Source organism: Sardina pilchardus, chromosome 1, assembly GCF_963854185.1.
Source record: "Sardina pilchardus chromosome 1, fSarPil1.1, whole genome shotgun sequence".
In the NCBI taxonomy this organism is placed as follows: domain Eukaryota; kingdom Metazoa; phylum Chordata; class Actinopteri; order Clupeiformes; family Clupeidae; genus Sardina; species Sardina pilchardus.
In genome coordinates, this window is record NC_084994.1 from 47,718,699 (window position 1) to 47,738,812 (window position 20,114).

At 46.1% G+C, this 20,114-nt stretch overlaps 1 protein-coding gene across 1 annotated transcript; it reads right to left on the reverse strand.

The window, feature by feature from the left end:
* Positions 1 to 688: 688 nt before the first annotated feature.
* On the reverse strand, positions 689 to 18,704 carry rbfox2 (RNA binding fox-1 homolog 2; the record flags this gene model as incomplete). The annotated part of the gene is given in 8 exon segments (XM_062547016.1): positions 689 to 3,484; positions 3,653 to 3,734; positions 6,087 to 6,181; positions 9,469 to 9,511; positions 10,984 to 11,137; positions 11,726 to 11,794; positions 11,969 to 12,056; positions 18,612 to 18,704. Coding segments are annotated over 8 exon segments (669 nt in total), but the record flags the coding sequence as incomplete, so codon positions are not given.
* Between the last annotated feature and the right edge of the window lie 1,410 nt (positions 18,705 to 20,114).

Below are 20,114 nucleotides of genomic sequence, written 5' to 3' on the forward strand. Positions count from 1 at the left end.
CGCACCCCCCCCCCACCACTACCCCAGACCGCACCCCACCACCCACACCTCTTCCTCCACCCCACCCACACCACCCCTTTGGCCTTTTCCACCCTCACCTTCTCTCCTTAAAAACTATTTATATAATATGATGTATATTATGTATGTGTGCACTGAGGTACTTTATTTTTATGAATGATTGTATGTCAACCATGTGCAATACCTTCCCTCAAACACTGAGTGTTCATATAGAGTCCTATAGACTACGGAACAGACTACCCAAGTGTAAAACACTGAATAAAAAACATTTTCCCATAATCACAGGAGTCAGTTGTTATTTCACCCATGTAATCATATGTAATCACCCATGTAATCCCAGCGTCCATAAAAAAAAAGAATATGTTGATGACTTCGATAAATCATAGTATATTGTCATTCTATAATAACTACTCAAATAAGATGACGTTTTGTGGCGCAGCAATCAAGATTAATTCCACAGTCTGTCCAGACAGAGTAATGGAACTACTTACGAGTTAACAGCCCTAGTGGAAAAACGACTTACGAGTTAATAGCCCAAGTGGAAAAACAACTTACTAGTTAACAGCCCTGGAGGTAATACCCTTCACAGACCATGACTTTGGCCTTCAATAATGGCAATATGAAACTGCAGACAGTCTCTATGTGAAAACACAAAAAGCAGGCGAAACTCTCTCTATATAAAAACTGTTTATGTGGACATTCAGTTACAAAGAACAACACAAATGGTATTGGAGTTGACAGAGGAATTCAAAATAAAAAATAAGATTAAAAAAAAGAAGAAATAAAGAAAAAACAGCCACGTGCATTTTCAACCAAAGGCTAAACATTACAGTAAGGTGCAGAATGAGGATATATAAGAATAACGGAATCTTCCACACCATTGCAAGCCAACCAACTGCAGCAGCCATTTAGTTAAAAACGGAAGTAACTTGTACAAATTGCCATAGTACCATCACTGATAATGTGTTAACACATTGGCTTCAAGGAGTGGGCTAGCTTTTTTAAATCCTACAACAAAATGGAACAGGTCCATCTTAAAATACCAGTATATGGGGATCCTAAAAGTAATGGACACGTGGTCACAGTTTTCCTTTTAACACTGAAAAAAAGAGGAGTACAGCTGGCAAAGTGCCTAACTCAGGAAAACATCAAACTGTTAAGCAGAAAAACAAAAACATTGTGTAGCAATCAAATTGTTGTCTTCTATCATTATTTAAATTGACCTCTATAAAATACTCCGAGTGACAGTTTCGTCAGAGGAATAAACTATCTAACCCCATAAGTTACAAATTGATTTTTCACATTTTTCCGCTACACCTAGTCTCCTATGATGAAATGAATTGAGTCCTTTTTCAGTCAGCGAAAAATGGACTTAAACAAAACCCCTGGTCATCATAACTCTCTTCAGAGGCCTGTGTCTACTGTAAACCTTGATTATATAAAAGTATTGTTCATTTATTTGCTAGCAAAACCAAAACACTCTCGACTCTCTTGGAAAGGTATTGAAATATGGCTCAATTCAATAAATCGCAAAAGGTCCTACTTTAGTGATAACAGCAGAACTACCAGCAGGTGCATCAGTCCACTTGAACACCACCTCGGGATTTCCGCCATAGAAACCCCCTCAGCTTATCTGCTTCACTCCTCCTGACTGAACCCGGGCCAAAACACAAGGCCTTTCAAGAAGGATGGCATTACAAAATAAGAACCCCATCTGCACAGAAGATTACACAAAGAGAGAGAGAGAGAGAGCGTGATAGAGAGAGAAAAACAGAGAAACAGAGGAGAAGAGGAGTGCAAGCTTTTGGATGATTTCTCCATTCTACTGATGCAGTAAGAAAACAAGCGGGAAGGACAACAGAGGATCTTAATACCAACAATACCAACGCTGCTTTATACTGAAGACAATGGACTGCAAATGTGCTTTTGACAAATCTTTGGAACCAAAATCAAAAGGAAAAAAAAAAGCATTCAACATTCAGGATATATATATATATATAAAAACAATGAATCATTTTCTTTTCATATTTTAAATAGGATATCATAGTTACTTTCTCTCAATTAATGTTGGCAGCTACTTGCATACATAATTGTCTAAACTACTGTTAAAATTGGGGAGGGAAGAATGCTCAAGGTAATGCATTCTGGCTAAGAAAAAATAGTTTTATGTAAAACTGCATAATTTAACAACTGTGCATTCTCAAAAAACAGGCCTAAATTTTCTAGAGGGATAACCTGATTAACAACAACAAAACATAACTGTACAAGCAGGGAGAAATACAGTTATGGCTTACAAGGCTTCTCTCTTCCTCAACACAGGGAGCTCACCATCCTCTCGATTAAATTATTTTAAAGAAAATTATATCTATGTAACTAGATTAATTTAATCTTTAAAAGGGGTAACGATAAGAATAATTAGACCCATGATAATAATAATAATGATGATAATTATAATTATAATAATAACACTATTTTTCTCTAATCTAGTGTCTTTGCATATGATATCTATTCAGTTTTAAAGGTTTGCATTTCAAGAGACCACAAAATTTGAGGTAAATGTACAACATAATTTGTTTTTATAGCAACTCGAAGTAAATCAAAGAGTGTACATGTGAACAAAGAAAAACCTCTAGCACTCTATGCGACATTTCCTCGAGGCCTGTAACAAACTGGGAGCGTGCCGCCCGTCGCCCTCTGGTGCCAAAATGAAATCAAAGGGTTTTCAAGTCCTCCAACGGTCCGCTGTGGCACCTTCTTTAAGCGTCGTCATCTTTGTGCTCGCGCCTCCCCGACATGCCCAGCTCATCGCCACAGTCCCCCTCTCGCCCACTCCTCGTCTCGCCCCGCCCCCCTCGCTGTCCATGGAAGCCCAGGTGGCCTGTGAGTTGGAAGTGGTGTCGTGGCGACGGACGCGCAACACAAGGCCGACCGCCCGTCTCAGTCCTTGACCCCCTCCGCACAGGGTTTCGCCAACGGTGAAAGTCCATTTTTTTTTTTTTACATTTTGTGTGCAAAAACACAGTTCATTGGAAAACTGGAAGAATTTGAGGCCATAACTGCATGCGTTGGTGCAGAGATACGAGTCATACAAAGGAATAATTGTTCTGAGCTTGGAGCCGTGCATTTATCAAGACAGCCATGTTTTTTTTTTCTTCTTCTTTCTTTTTTTTTTGTTCAAATTAAATTGGTGGTTAACTGTTTTCAATATGGAAATAAACTTGCATTGTGTTCACACGACTGCTTTCCTTACTGAATATATACTGTTGTACCAAGAGTATGTGCATCTGATATAGTATGAATCCTACCAAGACCACAGAGATAGATGCAATTGCACTCCACAGTTGCAGGGGGAGCTCTTTCAAATCAGTTAAAGAGTATCCAAACAGGAGGGGGAGGGGGACATGTTCCAGGAAAGGCATTATCAATATGGAGAAAATCGACTGTATCCACCTCTGTACAATGTAGCCTGTAAAGAAAAGATAAAAACAAAAACATCAGTTTTCTATCAGGTTCTCTCAAAAATTATGAGGATTTTAAACTGCACACGCTCATGAATTATTGATTGTAATTCTGACATTGTAGCAATGCTAAATGCCCTGCATTAACTTCTAAAGGAACAGGAGTGGACTCTTACCATTGCTCCGACTCCGTACGCGGCGGCTGCGGCCGGGGTGAGGGCCGCATGGTAGGGGTCAGCAGTGTACACCCGCCCATAGCTACGGAGACAAGAGTCAGGCCATACATTAACATTGCGCTATGTCAACGCCATTACACCACACATTACATGGAACACATGATCTGTGACACTGTGGCCAACTCATCATGTATTTTCAAGCTCTCTGCTACAAGGGATGGTCGAGGAAAGGAGATTAGTTCTCTACAGTCAGCAGCTTACGTGAGTGAACAAGCAAAGGGAGAGTGTTTGTACTTTGAGGAGGAATTGAGTCCCCCCCGCTTAGGAACATGTCAAAGTAAAGGGATCAAGCAAGATGCCTCTTTGACGCAGATAAACAAGCCACACTCTCTTCATTTAATATTGCGGAAAAAGGGTTAAAATTAGGGCTGTCAAATTAACTGATTAATTTCGATTATTAAACAAATTATATAATTATATATAAAGGATCTTTGAATACAATAAAGGCTCTGGGTCAGAGAACTTGAAGAAAATGTGTGTCTTTATGACATCATCACCTAGTGATTATGACATCGTCACCATGGCCACCTTTTGTCAGAAAACTGGCAAGATTCTATCATTTCAATTCCATTCTACTTAGGCTACTACTGCTTGAGTTTTTTGGTATTTATAGTTTATTACTATTTTGCTATTTTGGGATTTATAGTTTATTAATAATATGGAACCAATGGACTGGGAGCCCAGCATGGCTTGGCCCATGTGGGGCGTAGTCACAGCCAGCCAACCAGTCTTGAACATCGACGCAGAGGAGCCGATGGACTGGGAGAGCAGCGGGACCCAGCCCTGTGGTCTAGCCGTTAAGGCCCACCAGAAGCGTACACGGCGCACCGCGCCACGAAAAAAAATAGAATTCCATTGTTTTCAAAGGAGCATCGCCCAATGGAAACGTCTGCCGCGCAGCAGCCGCACAGAGATAGAAAACTATTCTAAAATCCTGCGCGGCAAGCCCAGACTGCAGAACACCGCTGAACGCCGCTTCTGGTGGGCGCCCTGCTTTATACAGGCATGCTGGGGAGTCCACGACATGGTCCAAGCATTTGAAAGCCTGGTCATCAGGTAGTGGCCAGGCCATCACCCACTGTCCTCCGGATCCCCTGATGTGAAGCCACCAAGGTTCCAGAAGAGGCCTTCAAGACCATCAGCTGAACTCCATCGTCTTTGAGGACAACAGAGCTCACCCCTAGCCTGCCGTCACTGCTGCCATCCTTCACCTAAGTGGCATCACCACCACCCTATGCCTTCAATTTATATTGTATTCTTAATAATATTAATTATAAATGATATATTTTATAACAATATTCTATTTATCTTATATATAATTTTATAATAAAATTCATTGTCTTCAAATATAATGCTTCTTTTCATTTTCTTGCTCAAATTGCACTATGAATTTGTGAGTTATTCTATACCGAGCCCTACATTTCTATTTGCTCAGGGATAAGCGGGAACATTGGATATAACAATAGCCTAACTAACTATTGTTTGATTATTTTAAAGGGGTATTCACCAGATTATGGCAATGCACTTCTTTTAATCATTTCATACAATGAGTGAACCCTCTATGTCAGGGGTTCCCAAACTTTTCAGTCCCATACCCCTGAAATAACAGCATCAGAGACCTGCGATCCCCACTATCCCCAGAGGTGGTTGAAGTATAGTCTACAAACGTTGCCCGCAAGCGTACATACCAGGGGTGGAAATTGAAAATCTATCAGCCAATAGCAGATTTCTGGTCAAATTAACCAGCCACTCAATGTTAAAATATGACTTTGTGTCTGAAATCTACCAGCCACTCTCACATTTTACCAGCATTTGGCTGGTGGCTGATGCTAATTTCCATCCCTGGTACATACTAATAGGCCAAAAGAACATAACAGCAACACAACCGTAATGTTGCCTTGCTCAGCTACGCTACGGTATTCAGATATCATAACATATGAGAAGATGTGTGAACTGGACTGAGAGGCCTCCATGACTGTGTGATCAGGAATGGCACATGACGAGCAAGCAGTGCTTCATTCTAAGGCCGACTATAGTGTGGAGACACAGTGCTAATTGGTTAACACAGGGTTTTCCACAGCATCAACACATGCTGGCAGGTGCCACTGAACTCAAACATAAAAACAATGAAAACAATGAACATTAAATGTGATACTATTACTAGAAATTAAAATATTTTTCAAATTAAGCCATAACTCCTATGAAATTCAAACACTTTGGTGGCACAGGCACGTGTTTTTTCCTTCTCTTCATTCATGCTGACCTATCACATCAAAACACTGTTCACGTACTGTGAGACAAAGGCATTCATCAACAGCCCTTTCCAAACCAGGGAAAACTGCTATGTAGCGTTAGCACTGATGCTAATCCTTACCCATCACTGTAAGCAGCAGCAGCTGCGGCAGCAGCTGTGGGCCCTGCGGCTACGGCGGCCGCTGGCTGAGCGTATCGATATGCTGCGTAGCCACCCTACAGGAAGACACCCGGACGGAGATACAGAGGGATACAGAAGGAGGGAGAGAGAGAGAGAGAGAGAGAGAGAGAGAGATGGTTAAGGATTTGTTTTACTGCTTTCTGTACTGTACTGATACTGTAGCCTAACAAGCCTCTTTTGTCGGAAACACCGAGCAAAAAATTAAATAAAGACAAAAAAAAAGAAAAGAAATGATTTGCTATACAGTAGCGGGTAACAGGCAGTAATGTACAGTCTGATGCAAAATCATTCAGAGAACATAGCGGAGAAATCTCGCCATATGTCTCTTCCTCTGTGGCAACAAGGCTAGCAGCACACTCGCTAAACTTCGCATCACACGTGCGTGTTTGGGGTCACGTTCTCGCTGACCAGGGAAAGTGTGGTTTTGCCACAGAGGGAGAGGCACACCGTGACTTAATACAGTTAAAAACGAGGGCATCGCTTTGTGTCATCGCCCTCCACAACCCCAATGCACGGGTACAGAAAAAACAAACAAACAAACAAATAAACATTGTGAGCAAGTCATTAACTGGTGCCACATCAACGGAAAAAGACAGAGAGGAGGGGAGGGGGGAGTCATTTCAGAGGAGACACACACACACACACACACGCACACATAGCCACAACCAGACACAGACCGACAGAAGACTGACTGAGAGACAGACGGCATGCATCCCCCCCAAAAACAAAAACCTCATAACAAAAAAATGAAATGAAAATAAAAACAGGCAATCCTTATCACACACACCACTGCATTCTATCCTATGGCCAGCCTAGAACAACTCCCAACATTCCTACACACACCTGCCAAAGAAGAGAGGGAGGGAGGGAGGGAGGGAGGGAAGGAGGAGAGACAGAGAACTGGAATGGGGAGGGGGGGTACAGTGGGAGTAAATATGGGGGAGGGGGTAAATAAGAGGATAAAAAGGGAAAAAAATAAAAGGGAAAGTATGTAATAAACAGGAGAGGGGAGGGGACAAAACAGGAAGAAACAGGAAGAGTAGGGAGGTGATGGAGGGGAGTGGGGGATGGACAGATGAATGAGAAAGAAGAGAGATGGAGAAGAGAGAGGGGGAGAGAGAGGAGGATAAGAGAACTGGGTGGGATAAGTGAGCCTGCATGCTGACATTGATTCCAGCTAGCATGCCACAGGTGGAACAGACACAGGGAGATACTGGGAAGGGGTCAGAATGAGAGACATGTCCCATCTCTGAAGGAATAGATCGTCTCTAACCAGAAACAGGGCTCTTTTTGATGTCTGATAATGCTGCTTCAAATGACTTATGTGCTATCAAATTCCACAGGCCCAAAGTGATTCATACTGAAAAATGGACATTTCCTGTTGACAATTTCCAAGGCCACTACTGTTAAGTCCTCATTTGAGATGATATTGCTGATAGAAAAGGGGTTGGCAAGTTTAGAGGGTTTACTTTAATGCTGTATTTGAAAAGCAAAAACAAAATATGACAAAAGATAGTCAGAAAACAATGCCTGCAGTAAACTAATGTGGATTTAAATCATTAGGGATTTTATTCTTTGATTTTTTTTTTTTAAATAGAATTATTTTCTCCCCCTTCCGCACCTCCGTCCAGGTCAGGCCGTGGTGAGTTAGTAGAAAACAACAGAACAGAGAAGCCATTACAAGTCTCAAAAAATGGCCGAGAGTCGTATGTAAATATTTGAAGACAAATAAAAAAGATTGATGCACACTTGGCTTTCAGAATGACCCTACCTGTGGCACACTGGCACTAATGACAGACTCCTGAAACACTACTCTACAGAGAGAACAGAAACAGCTATTGTCAACCTGGAAACTTGTGCACTTACACTCTCACACACACACACACGCACACACATACATACACACACACAGGAAGCTCACAGTTATGCACCCCACACACACACACACACACACACACACACACACACACACACACACACACACACACACACACACACACACACACACACACACACACACACACACACACACACACACACACACACACACACACACACACACACACACACACACACACACACACAGAGACAGTCAGGAACGGAACCTTGAGTTGAACATTGGGGGGTTAAGCCCCCCCGACTTCATTATGGTCATATAACAGGATTATTCATCTGCCCCCATATATTACACCCATGACCTATGATGACCGTCAAAGCACACTAGTGACCATTAGAGACACTTTGTGTGAAAGGCTGTAAAGACATACTGATCTAAAGTTTGGTTCATATAAATAGTATTATTTATGCATCGCAAAATTAGTTTCTAATAGCACTAATTTGTCATGTTTGTTCTGTTATGAGACACTTAAAGTGTAACTCCGGAGTAAAAACAACCTAGGGTCTATTTACGGTAATTAACAACTTCAGACGTTTGATTGAGAGCAAAAAGCACTGCACTGCAAGATGGAACGGGTCTGTTGATTTGACGACACCAGACCAGGAAGTCATGGACTTTTCTTCCTACAGATACAGGACTTGTTACAACCTCTCTGTACACTTTCATAGTTTACAATTTTGTTTGTCTGTAGAAACCCTCAACACACTGCCACAGACGTGCAATTATAGGTTGAGCATTGTTAATGGTATAATACAGTGATGTGGCACCTTGCTCAGTTAGCCTTACTGTAAGCCCATTCAGTGATAATGCAAACGGTCTCGTTCAAATAATTAATTTCATTTTGCTCTCAATCAAAAATTTTAAATGGTAAACTACCATAAAAAGACCCTAGGTTGTTTTTACTCTGGAGTTACACTCTAAAGTAAAGTATACACATTCATACAAAGGTATGCATGAATGTTCGACGTATACGGATCTATGTTTTCAGGCTGTTGGCATTTCTCTAGTCTTGTGTGGTACCAAAGCACCAGATTTCGCTTTGATTAAGAGAAGCAGAGATGCCACCGTACAGTGGCCATCTGACAATTTACAAAATAATGAAGTGAACTTTGCCATTTGAGTTGAGCTCAGAGACAGAAATATACAGCTAGTCTCTCAATCGTATCGTATCGTATTTGAACAGAACACCAATCAATTGCTTATCAAGAAGAAATACGTAAAAAATACGTAAAAAAAATCTTGGTCCCTCGCACACAGTTAGACTGCTCTATTTAATATCTTTTCACACTCCTCACATCCACAAACACAAACACACACACAAACACAACACACACACCCACTCAAAACAAAGCACTCTGAAAAAACACTGAAAGGGGTGGGAGAGGAGAGTGGAAGCTGGGGTGGGTGAGGGGAGATCATACTCACATAGAGGTCGGCAGCCCCGTAAAAGCCATCCTGATACACCACGCTGAGATCGAGGGAGAAAGGGAAGCGAAGAGAACGAGACCAAAGGATGAGGAGGGGGATGGGGGGTGGGGGGGTGTACAGATCAGGACAGGAGAATGAGCAGAGAGAGGAATCGTGAGAAAGATGAGAGTTGAAGGGGAAAATCAAATACAAAAGGGGAAAGGGTGCCACCAAGTGGACAGTTTAGGAAAAAAGAATAAAATAATGATGAGGATGGTGAAGTCATAGGCAGTGAAAGTGATGGAGAAAGAGAGAGATAGAGAGGAGGGAGAGAGAGAGAAGAAGGGAGGAGATTATTGCACACACATGCAGCACAGTTATAAAATGCCACTTCCATCAGGTGTGTCCTTTTGTTGCAGCTGAACATTTGAAAACATCTCTTAACCAAATATGTATAGCTAATCTTTACGTGGAGATTGATACTACAAAATGCATCAAATAATACACTGGCATAATGTATGGAAATAGCATTTCATAGTGTTATAGATTAATATTCAGCCAAAACTGGAACAATATGATTGTTGTTCATGCACTACTGGATGAGTGTGGTACACACACACACACACACACACACACACTGCAGAAGTGTAACAAACCACCCCCACTCAAGCACACCGACATCACCCATGCAGGATGCAGCCTTTGTAGTTTTAAAGGTCACACGTCAGTGTCTGTGTTGCGCACTGTCAAGGCTGCTGTAGGCCACAACCACTAGTGACAGGGTGGACTTTCCAGTGAGTCAAGCTCCCCTTCACCCAGCCAGCCTGCTATGTGCACTCCCAGGCCTCACCGCTCCCAGCTACACTCTCTCACTATTCTCCTGTTTCACTCTTGCTCTTTCTCCAGGAGACCTGCTCCCTCTATTTCCATGCAAACTGCACTGTCAGTCTATGCAGAATATCATAGCCACTATATGGGCTGAATAAGCTGTGTGAGGCTATTGCTGGGTTTGTGCATGTAGTCATTTTGGAGGATGCTTTTATCTGGAGCAGTGCACTACTTCAGCTTATTACTTATTTATGGTGGCGGATGCAGGGCTTCATGGAGCCCCAAGAGGCTGCGCTGAGTGGGTGTGTGTGTGTGTGTGTGTGTGTGTGTGTGTGTGTGTGTGTGTGTGTGTGTGGTGTACATACGTACGTGGTCCCATTCCACATCTCACAGCAGCATACCCGGCATACTTTATGTATCTTGTTTAAAATAACTGCTAGTCATCTATCTAACTTGTCACAGTCCTCAGTCCACTAATCAACAGCACACCAGCTCGGTTGTACAGGGAGCTTTCGGTCATAATAGCCCCTTATGAGGAAGACTGGTCCAGCTCTTAGGGTACTAGGTCTTTGTAACCTACCGCAGCCTGTGTAAAGAGTACGCTTTTGTGTGTGTGTGTGTGTGTGTGTGTGTGTGTGTGTGTGTGTGTGTGTGTGTGTGTGTGTGTGTGTGTGTGTGTGTGTGGCTGAGGAGGTGAGGGCCTACCCTGGGTATGCCTGGATGGCGGGCTGGGGTACGGCTGCCCGCACCGCGCTGTAGACCGGCCTGCCTCGCCCGCGGATGTGGGCGCCCCTAAAGGAGGCGGCCGTCGTCGCTGCTGCAGCGGCCGCCGCCGCCGTAGGATACGGGAACCCTGGAACTACGAGAGAGAGAGAGAGAGAGAGAGAGAGAGAAAGAGGAAAAAGAGAGATAAAGAGAGAAAGAGAGAGAGAGATCAAGAACGGATGAGTATACCCATCGCATTCCTAACATTACTGAGCATGTGTGATAAAGGTGCTACGTCTGTTTCCTTTTCTGTGTTGTTTAGCTCCGAGGCCCAAACACAGTAAGTGAGAGATTAACTAAAGCGCACAAACGCAACGCAAGAGAAAAGGTCAAAAGAAACCGGGCTGGCAGAAGGAGCTGTTCAAAAATGTATCACAGCGGCAAGACATTTGGCTCCGGAGGAGATAAAAGGGCACTCAGGGCTGTGGTGCGCTTTAGTGCACGGAAGGGGTTGACTTCAGTTGGCACACGGGGGGGGGGGGGGGGGGGGGGGGGGGAGGGTTGGCACGCACTCCGAGGGCCTTGGCCAGAGACCAGCAATTCAAGCCACCCGGGGTGGACGCGCCGCCACAGTTCAGTGCAGTGTGGAGTGTGTGTGTGTGTGTGTGTGTGTGTGTGTGTGTGTGTGTGTGTGTGTGTGTGTGTGGGATGGGCGGGACGGGGGCTGTAGTTTGGAACCTACCCAGAGTCTCCCCAGCGTAGAGCTCAGGCGCGTACATGCCCCCCACCACGGGACTCAGCTTCCATCCTGCTGCAAAGTCAACACGCACACAAACACAAACACACCGTTACTTCACGGGTCATTGAGTTCAAGCATGTGTAGTGAGCATTAACGACATACAGTATGTGCAATTGCTCAATCCAATAACTCAACTGTACTCCAAAAACATCAGATGGTTGTGTGTGTGTGGACACCTCCGCTTACCATAAGGGAGAGTTGTGAGAGCTTCTCCGTTGGCATAGGGGCTCACCAGCTTCTTGTTGGTCATCACTCGGGCAGTGGCATTGTTCACCTAAACACAAGTCAAAAAGAGGAGGCTGAAGATAATGCTACATAGCTCCACACACACACACAAAAGACTGAATATATTCACAGTCTAAATATAAACACATTGAAACATTGTGTTCTTTAAAGAAAAAACAGATGGCATTTCACATTAATTATTAAAATCAAGTGTGACAATCATATTACACAGACAATAAATGTTCTGTTCTAGGTATTTTATTTTTAAAATTAGCTTCAAAGTTATATAATCTTTGAGGCTACTGTACGACACTCACATTAGACATCAAAGCTAAAACAGAAAGAGAGAGACATTTCACTGTTTTGAGAAAGGGGGAGAGGAGAGCTACATTTATCCTGCGGCGGAATTCTAAAAGGGAAAAAAAATAATCTACTGGGACAGAGCACTGTAGAGAAATCACACACAGCCAATTAAGTGGGCGTCACATGATCAAAGTGAGGAGGGGAAAAAAAACACACAAAACATAACGTCAGCCAATCAGCAAGCATCAGATGCAGCATGTGGGCCAATCAACAATCGGCAGCCCTCCCCGAGAACAAAAAAAAAATCATGTCATCCAGAGGGTGGGAGCCAGAAAAAGGATGCAGGGGATGCAGGAGAGAAGAGATAAGAGAGAGAGAGAGAGAGAGAGAGAGAGAGAGAGAGAGAGAGAGAGAGAGAGAGAAAAATAGAAAAGGAGAGAGAGAGAAAGAGAGAAAAAGAGAGAACGGAGAGAGAAAGAGAGAGAGAGAAACAGAACAGGAGAGAGAGAGAGAAAAAGAGAGAACGGAGAGAGATAGCGAGAGAGAGAGAAAGGAGAGAGAGAGAGAAAGAGAGAGAGAGCGAATGCCAGTTCACACTGGGTGCGGAGCGACCATGGGCAGAGATGAGAGAGAGCACAAAAGAGAGAATGAGAGTGAACGTTTCATCCCCAGAAGCAAACACCAGGCACTGACACAATCCGCCTCACGTACAGGGCCACCCAACCGTGACACACGGAGAGAGAGAGGGAGGGAGAGAGAGAGAGAGGGATGAAGAGAGAGAGAGAACGGGAGAGGAGAGAGAGATTTGAGCTTCCTGGTGGGCTGGAAGGGAGAACTGAGATGGAGGCTGATGCACGTGGGAGAGTGGAGGAGGAGTGGAGTGGAGGAGGAAGAGAGGAGTGGAGTGGAGGAGGAAGAGAGAAAGAGAAGAGGAGGAGGAGGAGTGGAGGGGTATAAAGAGATAGAGGGAGGAAGAAAATGCATATGTCACACCTCAAGACAAATCAAATCAAGGACACACACACACGCTGCCAGGCAATTTCAATGCAACCATACACACGCACAAACCACACACACACACACACCACAAACTGTTATGCAAACAGTAACCCCCGCCTTGAACACACACACACACACACACACACACACACACACACTCAAAAACGGATGTAAAAGAAAGACGCAGCCATTGTAGTGGTTAGGCAGCCAGCTCCCTCACATCCAGAGCGCTCTCAAGATTGGGGGAGAGAGAGAGGGAGGGAGGGAGGAATACAAAAAAAAAATGGAGGGGAGATTTTTTTGTCGACCACACTGATATCATCATCAGCAGCAGCACCATCATCAGCACCAGCAGCACCACCAGCGCCATCACAGCCATCATCTTGACAAGCGCTCATCTGTTTGCCTTGACAAGCAGCAGGGGGGGTGTGGGGGGGTGTGTGGGGGGAGGGGAGGGGGGACAAATGGGCAGCAGAGATGCGCCTTGCTGAGACGGCAATGAGCGTAATGATGGGTTACAGTCATTACAGACGACACGATTGATGGAGGGCACAGAGAAGAGACGAATGGAGGAAGAGAATGGAAGAGGGGGAAGGAGGGAGGGAGGGGGGAAGTGGAGGGGTGGAAGTGGGTGGGTGGGTGTATGTGGGGGGGCTCGTCAGCCATGAGATGATTATGTGTTAATGATAATGAGGGGGAGAGATAGAGGGGGCGGTTGGTGGCAATCTAATGTGGGAGTGCGTGCGCGCGTGGGTGTGTGTGTGAATGTGCTGGTGTCATGTCTTTGTCAGTGATGTGGCACTGGTGTGGCACTGGTAATTTAATAAAGATCTCTTATCCCCACCACACCGCCACACACACACACACACACAATTGCTTTGCTGTCAGCTGAGTGACATATGCCTCTGCAGGAGGTGTGAAGTGTGTGTGTGTGTGGTGGAGAGCCGGTTGTGCCGAACACACCGGCTGGCGCCAGCATGCAGGGTGTCAAATGATATAACTCCATACACACCACACACACACACACACACACACACACGCACACACACACACAAAACACACATACACACACAATGGGTCTGTTCTAAGGCAGAGACTTTACCGTCTTGGGCAATAGGCTCCACATGTGGAGCAGAGTCTACTATAGGTATAAGATGACCCCTGTTGTGGTCTAGGGGGCAGTTCAGAGAAGAAAAAGATGACCCCCTGGTTGCAGTCTCGGGGCAGTTAAAAAAAGTGAAGAAAAAGAACACAGCGACAGCAGCGACAACAAGCCACAGCCTGGACTGTCCACTCCGCGTCCACCTGAGCGGAGGGGGGGGGGGGGAGTTAGCGCTGATGAATTAGTCACACATTGCCATCCATCCTGCACTCTGGCTAGGCTACCACTGAAAGCCGATGTGACATGCAACACAAGTACGGGCACATGGGTGGACAGGCGGCCAACACGGACGTCCCCGTCGAGCATCACACAACAAAAGGGGTTCCGACACTAGTTTGCCCGAACACACAACCATGCCAGTTCTGACCGCTGTTTTTGATTTTTTTTTGTTTTGTTTTGTAGCAGAGCCATGCTAACATCTACGAAACACACAATTTGTTTCAAGGGGGGGGGGGGGGGGGGGGGCAAGGCTGGAGGGGGGAGGAGGGGTGGGGGGAAGGGGGGGGTTTGTTTCTGTGTAGTTTTTAGTGTAGAAGATTTGGGTGGTTGGGGGTCAGGGAGAGGTCATTCAGAGGCACGACCGTACGTACATACACAAACTTACCATCACCCCCGGGACACGGCGTGACGACACGCGAGCAGTAACCGTGGAGACTGACAACAACAACACACAAAATTCGTCAGGGAAAAAACAGGAAAGAATATAACCACATGGAAAAAAATAGACAAAATAAATGAGATAATTAAAAAACACAGACACACAAACATCAGGTAATGACAAATTAAACCCAGGAGCTAAATGGAAAGTGAATAAAAAAAGAAATGGGGAATGGGAGAAGGTGTATTTGTGAGATATAGGTTACGATTTTTTTTTGTTTATTGGGAGTGTTAGGCCTGTGTTGGAATCATCACGTACGGTACAACAGGCCAATGGCGACAGCACAGACACGGGCTCCTCTTGCGTCACGACCATCTGCAGTTTGCAAAATTTGGAGCGCTATCTGACGCGGCAACACACCCGATAATTTAATCACGCCCGAGAAGCGACGAGCCAAAAATGTCGTGCGGTAGGCGGGCGATGCGTTCCTTCGGCCACACTCCATTTAAAGAGCGAGATGGCGAGAGAATCTGGAGCTAATCTGGTCCGTGCCCGTGCGTGTGCCCGTGTCCTCGTGCCCGTGTCCTCATGACCGCATCCGCACTCCCCGAACGACGGGGTGGGCGCTCGTGTCACGCGGCCGGTCAGGCTGTGAACGGGGCCCCAGAAGCCATTAAATATTTAACAGTAGAAAATATCCACGGCCGTTTCCATAAAGCTTATTAAATGATAAGAGAGAACGAGGGAGAGTGGATGAGGGAGAGAGAGAGGGGTGAGGGGTGGGTGGTGATGGTGGTGGGGGGTGTAAGGAGGGGTATAAATTGGACAGATCTTATAAACGAGAGAAGAAACAGAGTGATGGTGTTGAACAGGAGAGAGAGAGAGAGAGAGAATGAGAAAGAGTACTAAAAAGGTAAAAAGGAAAGACTAGCATGATGAGTAGCCGAGAGAGAGAGAGAGAGAGAGAGAGAGAGAGAGAGAGAGAGAGAGAGAGAGAGAGAGAGAGAGAGAAGAGTAGCCGCATGTGACGGGTAGAGGAGTGGCAAAAAAGAGGAGGAAGAAACAGAGAATGTGAGAAGAGAAAGAGCTAAGGAACTAAGGACACACTTGAGGTCTCCATACTCTCTACCCCCCCCCGGCCTCCTGTCACTCTCCCTCCAGACACCAGCCGTCGGCAGAAGTAAACACTCGTCTTCATCATTCATGCCGTTGCATCAGCAAAGAGCAGAAATGATCTGACGGCCTCTTCTGGCAGGTCTGCATCCTTTATCGTCTAATAAACTGATAACGATCGCTCAGTCACCGGGACGAGAGGCAGCGGCACGCCGCCGCTTGGGAAGTGACGTTTTTTTTTTTTTGATCGTTCACTTCTCGCTCAGTTTGACCTCGCTTTTCTTAACCTTGTCAAAATGTGAATAAGCCAAGACGACAAATCAGATGTGCGCACACACACACACACACACACACACACACACCAGGGGTGATGACACATTTTCAAAGTAGAAAAACCTCCCAAACGAGCCATGCAAACAGAAACGGCGAGCCGAGAGCGAGACACGGCTGGTTTTTCAGAGCGGCTGAATTATCTGCTGTAACTGAGCATTCCAGACGGAGAAAAGGCTCTCGCACAAACAGATGTCCATGCTAGGCAGACCGCCCGAAACAACTGTAGCAGAAATCAGTAGGAGTGGATCAGATTGCGGTAAACCCCATGCAGCCTACTGACAGATGCCCGGTGGGATGCAAAGCAAAACAAAAACAATACACAAACAAACAAACACACAAACACAAACAAACCAACAGACCAAAGTGATTACGCGGCGCGTGGAGAATCACATCATTCGACAAGGTGGATTGACAGCTCATCTGAGAGACGCTCTCGCTCCATATCTCTCTCTTCCTCCCATCAAACATGCATGCAAACACACACACACACACACACACGTTGTCACACATATACACACACACATTGTCACACATAACCACACGCACATGCACACACATACTCATTTACACACACACACACACACCACACACATTTAATCTCTTCATCCTTACACAACCCCCCCCCCCCCCCATGCAAATCTCCAGCGCACCTCCTATCTCCCCGGCACAGACAGGTGTGAGATCGCACTGCGGTAATTTCAGTGGCGGCGCTGGCAAACAAGAGCACAAAGAGAAGGACGCAGCCACAGCCGCACCGCTGGCACCCCCAACCCCCCATCCCATCCGCTCAGGGTGACAGGTGCGATCTGCATAAGCCAATAGATGGCTATTGACAAGCCAGAGCTGGCCCTCAGCCCCCCACAGGTGCATGCAGAGATCTCTCACGCCGACCAGTGCAAGACCCCATGCCCCGAGTTGTCACAACAGAAGACTGAACAGAGCAGTGTCGAGAGAAACACACACACACACACACACACACATTCACACACACACAGAGAGTAAACAGGCAGCTTGTGAAGGCTAGGTCTTCCATGCAGGCATCGTCATAGTGGACCAAAAAAAACTTTAGCCTACTGTAGTTAATTAGAAAAATCTAGCTTTTGAAATGTCAATGGCTCGCACAACAGAATGTTGCACTTTATGTTGATTATGATTTCTGTTTTGGTAATAATAAGGCTCTTAAATGGTTTGACTCTTTGGTTTGATTGTTTTGACGTGTGAGGTGAGGTGGAATGGGACATTGCCAGTTAACGTAGCAAGAGACATGACATGATGGTTGCTGTTACTTGACACAGAGAGAGAGAGAGAGAGAGAGAGAGAGAGAGAGAGAGAGAGAGAGAGAGAGAGAGAGAGAGAGAGAGAGAGAGTAGTGGCACAGAAAAAGAGAGAAAGTCTTCACATGGTGGGCAAATACTGCTAGAGTATCCCCACAGATCCAAGCAGAAGAAGAGGGAGGGGGGAGGGGGGGGCAGAGACCAGGCTGCTCAAGAGAGCGGAGGTAGGGAAGGCCATATCCGACCGGCATGCCTGAGGACTTTGAAGAGCAGCCCCACACCGATACGACAGAAGCACAGCCACCAGCCAGGCCACCCAGTCCACACCCCCACAGACCAATCAAACATGCTCCCGCAGCCAACATATGGACCTCTGGCAACCACAAAGAAAACGCATTCTCAAGAGGGAGGAGGAGGGGGAGGGGGGGGGAGATGGATCCAAGTGAGGAGATCCTCTACAGTCCGTCACACAGGTGGACTCGGAGTCGGACGCATGCGTTTGATTTGAAATGCAGCACAACAAGAATTCCAGTATTCAAAAATCCAAGAGAAAAAAAAAATGAAAAAGAAATGAGAAGGCCAAAGGCAATCAAAGAGAAATCAAGGCACATACACACCACACCAAACAAGCCCATCCCACCCCATCCCATCCCTCCCCTCTCACACACACACACACACACACACACACACACACACACTCCAATAGCTTGGCCGTGGTGTCCCATGATGCAACTGGGGATGGTGGGTGGGAGAGAGGGCACACAAAAGATGGCTGCCGGGGAGAGTGAGGGGAGATGGGGTGGGGAGGGGCGTGTGCTTTACCTCGATCTTGCGTCCCTCCACGATGGTGCCGTGCAGCTTCTCGCGGGCTCTCTCTGCGTCGGCGCTCGTCTCGAACGTCACAAAGCCGAAACCCTAAGAGGCCACGAGATTTCAGTTCAGTTTCATTTCACTCATAGAGCACCAAAACATTAGTGATTACTGGAAGTAAAAAGTCTTCAGTGGCGTTGTGCTGGGACATTGCCACTCGTGATGACTCATAGAATGCTTCTCGTCCAACCAAAAATTAATAAATAGCTTAATCGGACCTAACTGTTGTATAATGCACAATAACCAAATACACTATAACAATTTGTCCAACACATTCTAATGCCTGGTTGTCACCACACAAGTACAATGTGCGTTAGCATTCTACACAGCATTAGCTTCTAACAGTGGGCCTGTCCTCTCATGCTAAGCCCTCTATTAGCCATTCAAACAGCAGCGAGCGAGAGAGAGAGAGACAGAAAGAGAGCGAGAAAGAGAGAGAGAGGCCAGAATCCAAGCACACTGCACACAAAGGGTGCTGCTGCATTAGCCATCTTGTTGTCTTGTTTATTGTTGTTGTTTGCTGGTTGCCGAGCGGGTTGAGGAGGGGGGGTTGGGGGGAGGTGTGTGTGTTTGTGTGTGTGTGTGTGTGGGGGGGGGGGGGGGGGGGTCGAGGCGGATCTTGCTGTGGCAGCACCTCTGCTCCGGGCGGCTGGGCCGTCCATCAGAGGGGATGTGCAGCCACTAAGCAGCTGGAGCACAGCTCAGCTCTGCAGCATTGATTCACTCACAGGCTCCAGGCGAGAGAGGGGGATGAGAGAGGGAGAGAGGGGGGGTAGAGAGGGAGAGAGACGGAGAGAGAGGGAGAGAGAGAGAGAGAGAGAGAGAGAGAGAGGGGGGAGGTGGATAGAGAGAAGGAAGGAGAGAGACAGAAAAAGAGAGAGAGGCGAGAGGGGGAGGTGGATAGAGAGAAGGAAGGAGGAGAGAGAGAGAGAGAGAGAGAGAAGAGAGAGAGAGAGGAGGGGGAGGTAGAGGGAGAGCTGGAGCATGTGCGCAAGAGAGCTCTTGAGAAACTGCAGCAAAAACAGTCCATCTTTGTGCTGCAGTGCACTGGCCCGCCTGACCTCCCACCGTTTGTGTTTGACTGACTTGAGTGTGTGTGTGTGTGTGTGTGTGTGTGTGTGTGTGTGTGTGTGTGTGTGTTGTGTGTGTGTGTGTGTGTGTGTGTGTGTGTGTGTGTGTGTGTGTGTGTGTGTGTGTGTGTGTGTGTGTGTGTGTGTGTGTGCGCGTGCGCGTGTGTAGCATGTGCAGGTGGGTCAGCACAAATAAGGGTGCATGGTGCATTTTACATTTGGTGTATGTGTGTGTGTGCGTGCGCATGTGTATACATGTGTGTGAATACGTGTGTGTGTGTGTGTGTGTGTGTGCGTGCGCATGTGTATACATGTGTGTGAATACGTGTGTGTGTGTGTGTGTGTGTGTGTGTGTGTGTGTGTGTGTGTGTGTGTGTGTGTGTAC